The sequence below is a fragment of the Pediculus humanus genome, genomic scaffold (assembly GCF_000006295.1).
Source record: "Pediculus humanus corporis 1103172107790 genomic scaffold, whole genome shotgun sequence".
In the NCBI taxonomy this organism is placed as follows: domain Eukaryota; kingdom Metazoa; phylum Arthropoda; class Insecta; order Psocodea; family Pediculidae; genus Pediculus; species Pediculus humanus.
Window position 1 is genome coordinate 292,932 of NW_002987384.1, and position 15,365 is coordinate 308,296.

General features: G+C 24.9%; 4 protein-coding genes across 4 annotated transcripts in view; 2 read left to right on the forward strand and 2 right to left on the reverse strand.

Annotated features, from left to right (window-relative positions):
* Positions 1-281: 281 nt before the first annotated feature.
* On the reverse strand, positions 282-1,552 carry Phum_PHUM368580 (5'-AMP-activated protein kinase subunit beta-2, putative; the record flags this gene model as incomplete). The annotated part of the gene is made up of 5 exons (XM_002428131.1): positions 282-428; positions 510-622; positions 702-913; positions 1,088-1,254; positions 1,370-1,552. The coding sequence occupies 5 exons, from the start codon at positions 1,550-1,552 to the stop codon at positions 282-284; spliced, it is 822 nt and encodes a 273-aa protein (XP_002428176.1).
* Positions 1,553-2,455: 903 nt separating this feature from the next.
* Phum_PHUM368590 (ATP-binding cassette subfamily B, member 10) lies at positions 2,456-5,394 on the forward strand (the record flags this gene model as incomplete). Its single annotated transcript, XM_002428132.1, has 10 exons — positions 2,456-2,843; positions 2,934-3,134; positions 3,272-3,417; positions 3,608-3,752; positions 3,826-3,980; positions 4,061-4,292; positions 4,367-4,653; positions 4,717-4,941; positions 5,030-5,174; positions 5,279-5,394. The coding sequence occupies 10 exons, from the start codon at positions 2,456-2,458 to the stop codon at positions 5,392-5,394; spliced, it is 2,040 nt and encodes a 679-aa protein (XP_002428177.1).
* Positions 5,395-10,199: 4,805 nt separating this feature from the next.
* On the forward strand, positions 10,200-13,331 carry Phum_PHUM368600 (phosphoenolpyruvate carboxykinase, putative; the record flags this gene model as incomplete). The annotated part of the gene is made up of 11 exons (XM_002428133.1): positions 10,200-10,219; positions 10,549-10,803; positions 10,987-11,171; positions 11,264-11,525; positions 11,606-11,738; positions 11,815-12,028; positions 12,111-12,303; positions 12,379-12,583; positions 12,662-12,811; positions 12,896-13,099; positions 13,215-13,331. 11 exons carry the CDS (start codon positions 10,200-10,202, stop codon positions 13,329-13,331), a joined length of 1,938 nt encoding a protein of 645 aa, XP_002428178.1.
* A 791-nt stretch (positions 13,332-14,122) lies between these two features.
* The window catches only part of Phum_PHUM368610 (Phosphoglycerate kinase, putative), a gene marked incomplete at both ends in the record, with an annotated part of 2,347 nt that continues 1,104 nt past the window's right edge, over positions 14,123-15,365 (reverse strand). Inside the window, 5 exons of the mRNA XM_002428134.1 lie at positions 14,123-14,163; positions 14,241-14,440; positions 14,530-14,786; positions 14,877-15,015; positions 15,140-15,339. Of these exons, the coding sequence (XP_002428179.1) occupies positions 14,123-14,163; positions 14,241-14,440; positions 14,530-14,786; positions 14,877-15,015; positions 15,140-15,339 (837 nt within the window). The remainder of the gene's footprint in view (positions 14,164-14,240; positions 14,441-14,529; positions 14,787-14,876; positions 15,016-15,139; positions 15,340-15,365) is intronic.

The window sequence follows — 15,365 nt, forward strand, 5'->3', positions numbered from 1 at the left end:
TAACATTGTTCATATCATTTTTTTAAAAGTAATTTTTTTTTAGTTAAATTTTAACTTCTCAAGGTTTTCTGATAAAAGATTCAAATTATCAATTTGATAATGATTTATTTTCATCACTTATATTGTTTATTATGAAAGTAAATATCAATAATAATTTACAAAATAAGAAAAAAAAGAAAGAAATTAATAATTTAAATAATTTTATATATATTATTTTTTAATAAATTTTATTTGACATAGTTGTATTTTATACAGAATAATATTGTTTAAGATAGAAAATTTTAAATAGGTTTATAGAGTAATGTAGTAACATATTTTTTTCTGTAACGATGAGTTGCACTGAGTACCATGACATCATCTTTTATCGATAATGCATATAAATGATTTAACATTACATGATTTGGTTCTGGCAATAACGTTGGCTCACACTAAAAATTTAATAATGCACAAAATTACAAATTTTATTTTATTTTTTTTTTTTAAAATAATTAATTTAATGTGTTACTCACTGATAAAGGGGTATCCTTATTTAAAATAACTTGTAATAAATGTGGAGGCAAGATTGGGGGTCCTGATATTTTTTCCCATGAAACATTACTAGGTATTTCTTGAGAATATTCACCTATATTAATTAATTAAACGTTTTAAACTTTATAACAAATGAAATCTAATAAGAGAATTATTTATAATTATTAACTTACTTTGTAAATCACCTGAGTTATTGTCACTATCATTTGCCAAAGCTTGAAATACTTCAAAATCAGAGCCTTTGACAGTTATTAAATTATGTTTGGTTCCGGAGTTGCCATCTTTTAGTCTCATGTTCGGATCATGTTTCCAAACTCCATCTACATAGAATTTATATTCGTGTTCACCTTCTGGCAAATCAATTATTGTAACAAAATCACCATGACTAAAAGCAAATATTATTGAGTGGAACACTTCATAATTTTAAAAAAAATATATATATATATTTTATTGTTTTTTCTACGACTCTACCTATATAAAATATTTGAATGAAGGTGAATAATGGTAATTTAAATGTTACATATTTAATAAAAAATATGTTTAGGAATATCATAACTACCTTTTAACCATGGGTAAATTTGTTTTCCAATCATTAAAAGTACCACAAATATAAACTTGTCTACCACCACCTTCCCATTTAAAAACTGTAGGTAAAACTCTATCACCGACTTTGGTACCTTCTGACAAAGTAGCAGCTCTTTGTCTTTTCAGCGTTTCAAAATCATCCTAAAATGTAAATATCTTACTAAATATAAACACTTTAAAGAAGAGTACCTAAAATATAATTATTACAAAAAATAATAATTAAATAATAAAAAAAAAAATTTTTTTTTTTCACTACCTGTTGTTGAAGTTGTGCTTTGGTGTAAACAGGGCCATCATCATCATGTGATCCAACTAATGTTCCTTTTCTTCTTTTTTTCTTATCAAAAGTAAAAGCTTGACCATCTTTGGTAGGAGATGGTGGAGCAGTATCACTTCCTTTTAAATTTCTTTCTCTTACATTACTACCAGCATTTCCCATTTTCCTTATTAAAATGATTAAAAACAAATGTAATATAAAATGACGTTAGTATATGAGCGAAGACGGATAAAACTTTCAAAAAAAACTCATAATTAATGATGCATTGTTGTAAGCACGATATATTATAACTAAATAAGAAAGAAAAACATTTTAACCAAAAAAAAAAAAAAAAAAAAAATTAATCAGGCTTAAAAACAAGAATAAAACATGGCGTATATCGATACTCCGGAAACGTTTCCAACATTATTTAAATAATTAAACTTATATTTTTAATTATGGTTTAATGTATTTGATTTATCAATCTTTTATCTCATATTATTAATTTTATTATTAAGTTAATCTTTTAAAAAAATTATATTAAATTTAAATTTTAAATTTTTAGGTGCTGAAGATTTTGGGTGTCTCCATTATTATTCAATTATTATTATTATTTTTTAAAGTAATTATTATTTTAATATAATTAGAAGATTGCATTGTCGTTTAAAAAAAAAAAAATGGCGCGAAAATTTTATCAAGAAAAAATACTAAAACAGATTAGATAATTAATATTTTTTTGATGAAATTAAGAAGGTAATTTTAAAAAGAAATTCGTTTTTCATTAAGATTTCAAAATTTAAAAATATATTCATATTCTTTTGAAAACAAAATATAATTTTTTCACGATTAGGTCAAAGAGATTGAATATATAAGGAAAAATTTTTTTTAAAATATTGATTAAAAATTTTTAAATGAGTAGCCCTTTTTTTTTTGTAGTTATTAATCAAACAGTGAAGTTACTCTATGGCTTCTATAACCATCTGACAAAACAAACAATTAAAAAGTAATAAAAAAATATTTTTTTCTAATTAATTAATTAAATTTGAAATTGTTTAAAGTTGTGTTTTTAATAATTGTTATTAATAAATGTTGGTGTTATTTAAAAAAAAATTTTCTAAAATGAAATCATTTGATTATTTAACTAAATATTATTGTGTTTTAAATTATAAAACTCAAGTGATGATAAGACCTAAATCGACATTTGTTTCTCTTCCTAATTTCGTTACCAAAGTTTCTAATTTATTTATTAGTAAAGGTACAAATATAACAAAAAACGATTGCAAAAAAACTTTTACATTTTGTTGTTTTAAATCAAACGATCGATCTGTGTATAATTTTTTTCATACATCAAAAAGAAAACTAAGTGATAATGTTACAATTAAAAATTTTAAAATTAAACCTGTTGTGAAAAATAAACCAGGTGAATTTAGACGGCTATTAAGTTTAGCCAAACCAGAAAAATGGAAAATAGCAGGTAAAATAATTAAAAAATAATTACCATTTTGTTTTTTTTTGTTTGGACAAGATAAATAATTTAATTTAATCCAATATCGATTATTTTTAGGTGCACTTTGCCTTTTATTAATTTCTAGTAGTATTACAATTGCAGTGCCATTTTCATTAGGGAAAATTATTGACATTATTCAAACAGAAGATACGATTAAAATGAAAGAGAATTTAACAAAATTATCTCTTATATTATTGACTTTATTTTTTATCGGAGGTGTCGCTAATTTTGGTAGAGTTTTTTTAATTTCTGTAGCAGGTAAGATGATAATTTATTTCTATTAACTTCTTTTTTTTTTTTTTTAAATTTAAATACTTTATGCGAAATAAAATTTACAGGACAAAAAATGACAAAAAATCTTAGAGAAAAAGTTTTTAAATCTCTGCTTAATCAAGATTTAGCATATTTCGATCAAAAAAAAACGGGTGAATTGATAAATAGGCTTTCATCTGACACTCAACTTGTTTGTCAAGCTCTCACTAAAAACATATCGGATGGTTTGAGATCTGGAATTATGGTTATTGGTGGCATTATTATCATGGTAACCTAAGTATTTTAATATCTATCAAATTTAATGATATCTAATCGATAAATTATTTATATATATCTCGGGTAATTAATCTAATTTTATTTATAATACTGTTTTTTAAATTGTAAAAATAATAATAATATTTCCTTTAATTACATATTAAAAGTAATAATTGTATTTTCATTTTTTTTTTTTTTTTCAGTTTTACATGTCTTCAGAGCTGGCATTGGTTGGGATTTCAGTTGTGCCACCAGTTGCTGCTTTAGCAATTGTTTACGGTAGATTTGTTAAAAATTTAACAAAACAAGTTCAGGTATTTTTCAAAAAATTTGCATGCTTTTTAATGTGTAAAACAAAACTTATATAATTTTAATAATTTTTAAAATATAATTTTATTTTTTTAGGATTCCTTTGCGACAGCGACTTCACTTGCAGAAGAAAAACTTTCTAGTATAAGAACAGTTAAAGTTTTCGGCCATGAAAATTTTGAAATTAATAATTATGAAAATAGTCTCAATCATGCATTGAGTTTACAGTATAAAGAAGCATTGGCTAGAGGTGTCTTTTTCGGTTTGGTAAGACATTTTTATTTTAAAAAAATGTATATTACATTACAATTAGTTTTCGAAGATTAACAATTTTTTTTTTTTTGCAGACTGGAATGAGTGGGAATGCTATCACATTGACAGTACTTTGTTATGGCGGTTTTTTAGTCGGTGACGGATCGTTAACGGTTGGCAATTTGACGTCATTTCTTTTATATGCAGCATACATTGGAGTTTCAATTGCAGGATTAACCAATTTTTATTCAGAATTAAACAGGAGTCTTGGAGCGAGTATCAGACTGTGGGAAATCATCGACAGAGTTCCACCAATTTCTTCAACCGGTAAGTTTCCATTTACATAACTTTTTAATATGAGAAAAAAAATACCGTAAACCTTTAATTTGTTTTTTTTTCAGATGGATTAATACCTAATACGGAGCCAAAAGGATTTATAACTTTTAAAAACGTTACCTTTTTTTATCCCACCCGAAAAGACACACCCATTTTAGAAAGCTTGAGTTTAGATATTCCAGAAGCCAAAGTTACCGCCATAGTTGGTTCCAGCGGAAGTGGCAAAAGCACGATAGCCTCCATTTTGCTTAGATTATACGAGCCGACCAAAGGGGAAATTCTTTTAGACGGTTTCAACATTCACGATTTATCCCCTCATTGGATTAGAAAACACATTGGATTTGTCGCACAAGTAAGACATTAATAATTAATTACACGTTTTTTTTTTTTTTTTTAAATAAATAATATTTTACAGGAACCGATTTTATTTTCCGGTTCGATAAGAGAAAATATTATTTACGGTGCTTCCGAAGATGCAATCGTAACCGAAGAAGAATTAATTCAAGCAGCCAAAGAATCAAATTGTTATGATTTCATATCAAATTTTACTCAGGGATTCGATACGAGAGTTGGTGAAAGGGGCGTCATGTTATCCGGGGGGCAAAAGCAAAGGATAGCAATAGCAAGAGCACTCATAAAAGTAATTATTTTCTTCGACTTTAAAAACGTCCATTTTTAATTTGTCGTTGATATTTTATAATTTATCTAAAATGTTGTTTTCACTCAAGAGTCCGAAAATTTTATTGTTGGACGAAGCAACGAGTGCTTTAGATGCCGAAAGCGAACATTTGGTACAAGAAGCTTTGGAAAGAATAATGAAAGGACGAACGGTTCTAGTTATCGCACACAGGCTGTCATCGATTAAAAATTCAGGTTTTTATTATTATTATTATTATTATTATTGCCTGTCCTCATAATGATAATCGTTTATACAAAATTTTGTCTTAATTGCAAACAAATCGTTTTTTGTTTTCCAGATCAAATAATAGTATTGGAAAGAGGGAGAGTCGTTGAAAAAGGAAATTATAAAGAATTGATGCAAAGCGAAGGAGGATGTTTTAGAAAATTAGTTAAACATCAAGCTCTGTTTTAATTCACTCAAAAAAATTTTTTTTTTAGAACAATTTCAAGGTGGATTCAATTATTTATTTCACAACGTTTTTTTTTTTTTAAATTATAATAACCCGTTCAGACATTTTTTTTTTTTTTTGTCGTAATATTTAATTATTTAAATTTTCTGATCTAATTTTTTTATTATTATTATTGAAATAACACGTTAGAAAATGAATAAAAAAAAATGTCGTTGTTGCAATATTTCATATAAATCGACCATAATTGATTGCAAGTTTTTTTTTTTTTTTTTTTTTTTTTTTATCCTTAATTTAAATCTTAACAAAATATAAAGAATATTTATTTGTTTATTATTTGAAATATTTTATTGTTTGTTAAAATCGACAACGTAATTATATATATATTAGTCATTAGTTTATTTAATTCGATCAACAAAAATTAAAATTTAAATATGTGTATAAAAAAATTTAAATATTTACGTAACTTGCATCAAATAATAATAATTATTATTATTATTAAATTAAAAACAAATAAAATTTGAGTTTGACAAATAATCAAATAATAATAATAATAATAATAATAATAAACCTTCGAAATTGTTTATTTAAAAAATATTTTCTAATATTTGAAAAAAAAAAATTCTTAACGTGTTTAAGCGTTTGTTAAGAATTACTAAAAACAAATAATAATAATAATAATAATAATAATAGGTATTAATTTTCTTATTGAAGATGACGGAATCGACAGTAGTTTATTATTATTATTATTGTTGTTGTTGTTGTTTTGTTTTTTATTATTATTATTATTATTATTATTATTATTATTATTATTATTATTATTTAAAATGAAAAAAAGTTTATCGATATATATAATGAGTATTTTTAATTAATAATAATAATAATAATTTACGAATAATTTGTTATTAAATTATTTTTTTTGTTAAATTTGTTGTTGTTGTTGTTATTATTATTATTATTATTATTATTATTATTATATCGAAAATCGCAAATAAGAAGAAAATAATAATAATAATTATTATTATTATTAGCAAGGACAAGGAATGAAAATTATTTGTTTTTGTTTTTTTTTCCAGCTTAATCGTTTTTCCATGCTCCGTACATAAATTTATTTATTTATTTATTGTAAAAAAATACAATTATTTATTCATGAATGAAAAATATCGTAATGATAATAATAATAATAATAATGTATTTCAGGTTTAATAAATTTAATTTTATGGATTTATTCCGATTGGTTTAATATTTCCATCGTACAACAAATAATTAAAAAAAAAAATTTTTTAATCGACCTTAATGTTGTTGTTGTTGTTGTTGATGGAAGTGATTCGTTTGTTGCCAATTGGAATTGGTTTGGTTTCAGTATCTGGAAAGTGGTTGCCGCGAATCGTGTGTGTTTTTGTGTGTGTGTGTCATTTAAAAATTTTAATTAAGATTTTAAGTGAAAACCACAACAACCACAACAACCACAACCATCACAACATAATAATAATAATATTTTTTTTACGTTAATTTCGTTCTTATGTTATCATCATGTTATTAAGGTAATTAAATATATATGTGTGTATATTCATTATCTTCTGTTAAATTTATGATAAGAAAGCAAAAAAAAAATTTTTTTTTTTTTTATGTGATTTAATCTACAAAAATTATTTTTAATTTATTTATTATTATTATTATTATTATTATTATTAAAGAACGTGTGTATATATATATATATAATTAATTAATTTTTTTTTTAATTAATTGAATTAGATTTTTAAATGGACATTTAAATTTTTAGAAAAAAAAAAAAAAAAAATTTTCTTTTCATTTTCTATTACACGAAGGAAAATTAATTTCCTTTAGGGTTTTATTTAATGTGCAATGAAAAAGAAATTATTATTATTATTACTATTATTATTATTATTATGTAAAGCTGAAAAGAAAAAAATCAAGGTAAATGAAAAGAAAATTTTTTTTTTTTTTAATTTATTATGTAAAACAAGGCAACTTAAAATTTGTTTTAGCAATTATTTTCCTTTTAGCTTTGTTTTCTATCTTTCTTACTCTTACGGTTGTTATATCGAATAGAAAAAGAAAGAAAGAAAGAAAGAAAGAAAGAAAAGAAAAATTTTTTTGTTCGTTTGTTTGTTTGTAAAATGATTTTTTTTTTTTTGTTTCAAGTGCTTTTGTTTTGACTTAATTTTCAAGGCAGTCTGACGCACTCACTCACCGATAGCAGCCATAGTTTTTTTTTTTTTTTTTTTTTACATCTTCCGCACTTGAAAAAAAAAAATTTTTTTTTTTTTTACTATCTATCGATAATTCTCTCTATTAGCTAATTCTTAAATTTTAATTTGACAAAAATTTATATACGATGACGTAAAACTTATAATAATAATAATAATAATAACGAACGTTCGTATTGTTCATGTGACGAAAACAACAACAACAAACAACCAACAACAGGAACAACTTATTATTATTGTCACGACAAAATTGGTCGTAATAAAAACATGTGCGAAGGTGGCAACAACGACAATAATAATAATAATAATTTCTAACCATGTGATATTATTATTTGATTAAAACAAGTTCAAGGTTCAAGATGATATTATAATTACTAATCAAAAATTCTCTCTCATTGGTCGAGACAGTGGGCCTGCCTGATTTTTGCAGGCCACGTAAAATTAATAATAATAATAATAATAAATTTTTTTTTTATTTTATCAACTTTCGATTTTTTCTTACTTAATTATAAATTAATAATAATAATAATAATAATTTTGTTCAAGGACGTCATGTTGTTGTTGTTGTTGTTGTTTTTAATTTAAATTAATAATTAATTAGAAAACATAATCAATGTTTTTTCATAATGCGGAAGCCTCTTGTTTGTTTGTTTGTTTGTTCGTTTTTTTTTTAAAATGAAAGCTTAAACCTGTTTTTTTTTTTAACTTATCAGTTACTTACTTATTCGTATTAATTATTAATTAATTAATCTCTTGTTGTACGTTTTAAAAATGTATTTTTTATAAAAAACAAACAAACAAGTTATTACGCGTTTTTACAATTGTTGTTACAAACAAACATATTTAATATTAAACACGAACGAACGAACGATTGATCGATCTATCGATCGATCGATCGATTGTGTAAAGTACTAATTATAATAATAAGCAACGCGGATAACGTAATAAAAAAAAAAGAAAAATACGTTAAAAAAAACTCGTTTTTTAAAAAATCGAACGATTCGAACGAAAAGAACGAACAAGTGTTTTTTTCAAATTTTTATTTTTTAACGGTTGCAAAATTTTTTTGCTGATTTTTTCCTTTTCCATTCCGGTTTTTCTTCTTTTTTTTAATTATTAATTACATTAAATCGAGAATGGAGGGGAGGGGGAGGAAAACTAATTTTCGATTTAATAATAATAATAATTGTAAATATTTAAAAGGTTTCGTTTAATTCCAAAAAAAAAAAAAAAAAACTTTTTAAATTAATCAAATATGGATTCCTTTCGTAGAATTTTCAATTAGTAAAATGAAATTTTTTTTTTTCCCCCCCCCCCCTAGTTTTTTATTAATCGGTTGGCTTTTCTTTTTGGAAAATTTATTATTATTATTATTATTAAAAGGAAAAAAAAAATTGGTTGCAATTTCCTCGCAGCCCGCGCACTGTTGACCTCGGACCCTCCTCAGTTGTTGTTGTTGATTTTGGCGATGTCTAACCCGTTGCATTGGTAAAATATAACCGTCCGACGGTCATAAATTATCTCTTAGTTTTTTTTTTTTTTTTTATGTGTGTGTGTGTGTGTGCGTGTGTGCGTGTTGCGTAAGAGAACGAGGTGAAAGTGGATGAACTTTTTATTCGCGAAAATTAATAATAATAATAATAATAATAATTATCTTAAAATTCGTAAAAAAAAAAAAAAAAAATTTTTTGTTCAACCGTCATAAACGTTTTCAAGGATGATGACGTAGTAAATCAATTACAAAAAAAAAATAAAATAAAATCATTATTTTTGTTTTTTACGTCGTTATTTTAATTATTTAAATAATAATAATAAAAAATTTCACGTAAACAAATAATTTAATAAATAAGTAAATAAATAAAATAATAATAATAATAATAATTAATCGGGTTTGCAATAATTAATTAAAAAAAAAAAAAAAAAATTTTGTTTGGAATTTTCCTTGTAAAAAAAAAAAAACCGGTTTTTATCGGGGGGCATTTAAAAATTTGGACGACCAATAAAATTTATTTAAATAAATAAAAAACCTTAAAGTAAAATTATTATTATTATTATTATTATTATTAATAAATAAATGTAAACCTTGATAATTTTTACGTAAAAACTTTTTTTTTTTTTTTTTTTTATTATTATTATTCGTAATAACATAATTTCTGTCGTTTTTTTTTTTTTTTTTTTGCGTAATCGATTTGAGGAAAAAAAAATGACAGTTGATATATATATATATGTAATTGATAATAATAATAATAATATAAATCGATAAATATTATTATTATTATTATTAAAGAAAAAAAACGCGGCGCATTTTTTACGCGAAAAAAAAAAAAAAATTTTTTGCGTTGAAAAGTTTTTTTTTTTTAATGAACTTTTATAAAAACATCCAATGACAAGTCTCGCATTTCTTATCACGTCAGATTTACTATTGTCATAACATAAAAAAAAATCATTATTATTATTATTATTATTATTATTATTATTATTATTATTATTAATAAAAAAAAAAAAAAAGTCAGTATAAAAAGCCTTCAAAACACAATCGTAATCGTCATTCAATCATTACTGGCCAACACGGTCAATCAATGTTGAACGGAACGTCAAAGTATTTATTATTATTATTATTATTAACTAATTAGTATTTTTATTATTATTATTATTATTTATTAACAATACGTTTTATAACAATATTTTTAAAAAAAGTTTAAAAAATTTTTTTTTGTTTTCTTAATAATAGTAATAATATGCCAGACATAGCAAAGGATACAACAAAATTGTGAGTATATATTTTTTTTAGGATAATAATAATAATAGTGTCAGCTTCCCCTTCCCCCCTCCTCCCCCGCCCTCAGGGTCGAATATACATATATTTGTAATTTCTTTCTTTTTTTTTTTAGGTGGTACCATTAATAAAAATTGTATTGTTGCTTTAAGGTACAGTTCTTTGACGACATTGGCTAACAATTGCAAAACCGGTACGAGGAAAGGTACAGTTGATAATGCAAAAACAATAAGTTCATCCTTATCAATGTTGGGTACAAAAGTTAGAGATTTTGTTGAGGAAAAAATAATCCTTTGTCAACCGGATAATGTTCACATATGTACCGGTTCACATTTGGAAAATGAAAATTTATTAAATTTAATGAAAGAAAAAGGAGTCATTGAACCATTACCCAAATATAAAAATTGGTAAGGTTTTATTTTAAATAATAATTTATAATTTTTTTTTATCGTGAAAAATAATTGATAATGATGATAACATATATATACGTATCCATTTAACGCCATTTTTTTTTGATAACACGTTTTAGAATGATATAAATATTTATGAAACGGTTATTGAATTAACATAATTTGTATTTTTTAATTAAGTTATCTAGCTAGAACGAATCCAAAGGATGTGGCTAGAGTTGAAAGCAAAACATTTATTTGCACAAAAGACAAATATGAAACGGTTCCACATACAAAAGATGGCGTCCAATGTACTTTGGGCAATTGGATCTCTTATCAAGATTATAACAAAGCCGTTCAAGAACGTTTTCCTAATTGTATGAAAGGTAGTCAAATAAACTTTGAAATTTATACTTTTGTCTGCTCTTCTTATTTTTTTTTTTTTTTTAATATTTATATGATTTGGTTTTGTTTTTAGGTCGAACAATGTACGTCATACCATTTTCAATGGGACCCGTTGGAAGTCCTTTATCGAAAATAGGAATTGAAATAACGGATTCTCCATATGTCGTGGCATCAATGAGAATAATGACACGAATGGGAACGCCGGTATTAAATTTTCTAAATGAAACAAATCAAGATTTTGTTAAATGTTTACATTCTGTTGGAAATCCAATATCGGGCGTTCACGAACGTGAGTCATGGCCGTGCGATCCGGATAGAACCATAATACTACATAAGTATGTCTTTTTTTAATCACTCCAATTAAATATTATTATTATTATTATTTAATAATAATTTTTTGTTTGTGTATTTTCAGACCGGATGAAAATGAAATCATATCGTATGGAAGTGGATACGGTGGAAATTCACTTTTAGGAAAAAAATGTTTTGCATTGAGAATAGGAAGTACGATTGCAAGACGTGAAGGATGGCTTGCAGAACATATGTTGGTAAGCATGAATTATTATTATTATTATTAAATGAAAAGTGGGGGAATTAATTGAATGAATTTTTTTTTCTTTTCAGATATTGGGAATAACTAATCCTCAAGGTGTTAAAAAATACATAGCGGCAGCTTTTCCGAGTGCTTGTGGAAAAACAAATTTAGCCATGATGACTCCAACGATTCCAGGATATAAAGTTGAATGTGTCGGTGATGATATTTGCTGGATGAGATTTGATAATAAAGGAAAATTGCGGGCAATTAATCCTGAAGCTGGATTTTTTGGTGTGGCACCAGGTAAGTTAAAATAAAAAATTTTTTTTTTTTGATACCTGGAACATTTAACATTAATTGTAATTTTTGTTTAAAATGCATTCAGGAACTTCTTTAAAAACAAATCCAAATGCAATGCATACAATATTTGAAAATACAATATTTACAAACGTTGCAAAATCGGAAGATGGTGGCGTGTATTGGGAAGGAATGGATGATATTCCTAAAAATGCAACAGACTGGTTAGGTAAACCTTGGACAGATGATTGCGGAAGAAATGCTGCTCATCCGAATTCCAGGTAACAAACCAAAAAGAAAAAAACCGTTAAATTTTTGTAATGTTACAAAAATGATTTGATTTTTTTTTTAAATAGATTTTGTTCACCCTGCGGTCAGTGTCCCATAATTGACAACGAATGGGAAAATCCAAACGGAGTTGAAATTTCAGCGATTCTTTTCGGTGGAAGAAGACCAGAAGAAAAAGGCGTACCATTGATTTATGAATCATTCGATTGGGAACATGGAGTTTTTATCGGAGCTTCCATGAAAAGTGAATCTACGGCAGCAGCAGAACACAAAGTAAAAAAACAATAAATAAATAATTAAAATAAAAAAAAAAAAAAATTTTTCAACAAAATAATTTTTGGTTTCAATCAGGGTAAAGTCGTAATGCACGATCCTTTCGCCATGAGACCATTTTTCGGTTATAATTTTGGTCATTATTTAAGTCATTGGTTATCGATGAGTAAAAGAAGTGACAAACCATTACCCAAAATATTTCACGTTAATTGGTTTAGAAAAGAAAATGTAAGTTAAAAAAAAATTATTATTAATTATAAAAATAAAATAGAAAAAAATATATATATTAAAAATTTTTTTTTGTTATTTCAGGGTAAATTTTTATGGCCGGGATTCGGTGAAAATTCCAGAGTTCTCGAATGGATTCTTCGAAGGATAGATGGCGACGAATCAATAGCAAAGACAACACCCATAGGAATCATTCCAGAAAAGGATTCCCTTAATTTGAACGGGTTAAAAGAAAAAATCGATCAAGAAAAATTATTTTCCCTTTCGAAAACGTTTTGGTTGAACGAAGTAAGTATAAATTATTATTATTATTATTTTAAAATTAACACGACTAAAATATTTTTTATTAATAATTAATTAAAGTTAGGACTTTAAATAACATTAACATTAATATTTTGTTTAGTGTGAAGAATTAGGAAAATATTTCGATGAACAAATAGGATCGGATTTACCGGATGAAATATCAAAACAACTTAAAAATCTACGCGAAAGGGTAGAAAAAATGCCGGATGATAAATAAATTTATAAAATAATTTTAAGAAGTGGTAAAATTTCTCTTCTGCTTCTGTTTCCAGTATATATACATGTCAACCAGGTTAATGGTTTTATTAAAAAAAATATTAAAACTAAAAAATAATAAAATAAAATAAAATTTAAATTACTTTACTCCCCAATACGCAAAACAATAATTTTAAAAAATTTTTCGGTTTAAAAATAAAAAAAAAATTTCCTTTATTGATTAATGCTTAATAAATCCGGTTTAAAACATTATAACATAACATTAATAACATAACAACAAATTAAAAACATAAATAAGATTAAATATTTAAGTCAGGATGGAGGAAAAACAAAAGGACAAAACGTGAAAAACAATTATTTTGAGTTTTCTTTTACAGTTACTCACAAAAATACTAATTTTTAGTTATTATTATTATTAAATTAGACAAAATATAACGGAAATGATACTCTCTCTTGCCTTTACGCTATTTTACATTTACAATTTCCATAATTTAAAACAAAAAAACATTTTTTCAATAACTAACACGTGACAATAAATAAAGTAGGATAAAAGAAATTAATCTATTTCCTTTTTTTTTTTTTTAATAAAAATTTACGTTTATATTCTAAATAATATTCGTACAAATCTTTAATAACTTGAAACAATTTGGTTATGCGCGGTTTTTTTTCTTTTGGAAAATTAATTTATACATTAATAAACCTTCAGAAAAATTTTAAAGCCTTAATCGATAACGCATATTTATACGAATATATCAGATCTAAATTTTTTTTAGTTTATAATCCGCGAAAAATTTAAGCATCCGTTAAAGCTGCGACTCCTGGTAAAGTTTTTCCTGTAATTAAAAAGTGTGAATTTTTAGTATTCGATCGGTAAATTGTAATTAAAATTTTTTTTTTTTTTTTTGTATACCTTCAAGAAGTTCTAAACTAGCTCCTCCACCAGTAGAAATATGACTGATTTTATCTTCTGTATTCCACTTAGCAACACATGTTGCTGTATCTCCTCCTCCTACTACGGTAATAGCACCATTTGACGTAGCTTCCACAACAGCATCCATAATCGCTTTGGTCCCATGACTAAATTTTTTAAATTCGAAAACTCCCGCAGGCCTTCAAAAAAAAAAAAATTTTTTTATAAATTTAAGTAAAAAAAAAAAAAAAAGTTAAAATTTTAAATTATAATTTAAAAATATTGATACCCGTTCCAAACAATTGTTCTGGCTCTCGATATTGGCTCTTTAAATAACTCTCTAGATTTTTCTCCAATATCCAATCCCATCCAACCATCGGGAATACCATCATGAACCCTCGCTTTTCCAACTTCAGCAGTGTCATCGAATTTATCGGCAGTTATAAAATCGACAGGAAGATGAATTTTAACATCTTTTTCTTCGGCAATTTTCATTAATTTATCAACAATTTTTGCACCCTCGGGATCGTATAACGAATTTCCAATCTTAAAAAAAAAAAAAATTTTATTAATTAAATTTTTAAATGATGATGTGGTGTCTTTTGCTAAATTAGTTTTTAAAACGATGTAAAATACCTTCATATTTTTTAAAACTTTTAAAAATGTGTAAGCCATTCCTCCTCCGATTATTAATTCAGAAACTTTGTTAAGAAGATTTTCAATCAATGGTACTTTATCAGCAACTTTAGCTCCTCCTAGTATAGCCAGAAAAGGTCTGTAAAAAAAAAAAAATAAATAATTTTAAAGTTTATAAAAACATTCAATTCGACTACTACTACTACATAACAAAATAAATACTATTTTTATAAGTATTATGATAATCATAAAAATTAACACACCTTTCAGGCTCATCTAGAGCTTTAGCAAAATAATGAAGTTCTTTTTTCAACAGAAATCCTGCTGCTCTCTTTTCAAAACCTTCTCCCAACATAGAACTATGAGCACGATGTGCAGTACCGAAAGCATCATTTACATACAAATCTCCTAATTTACTTAAACTTTCTCGAAATTTTTTTACATTTTCTGGTGAGGCTTTTACCTAAAAAAATTTAAAATTTAAGCATT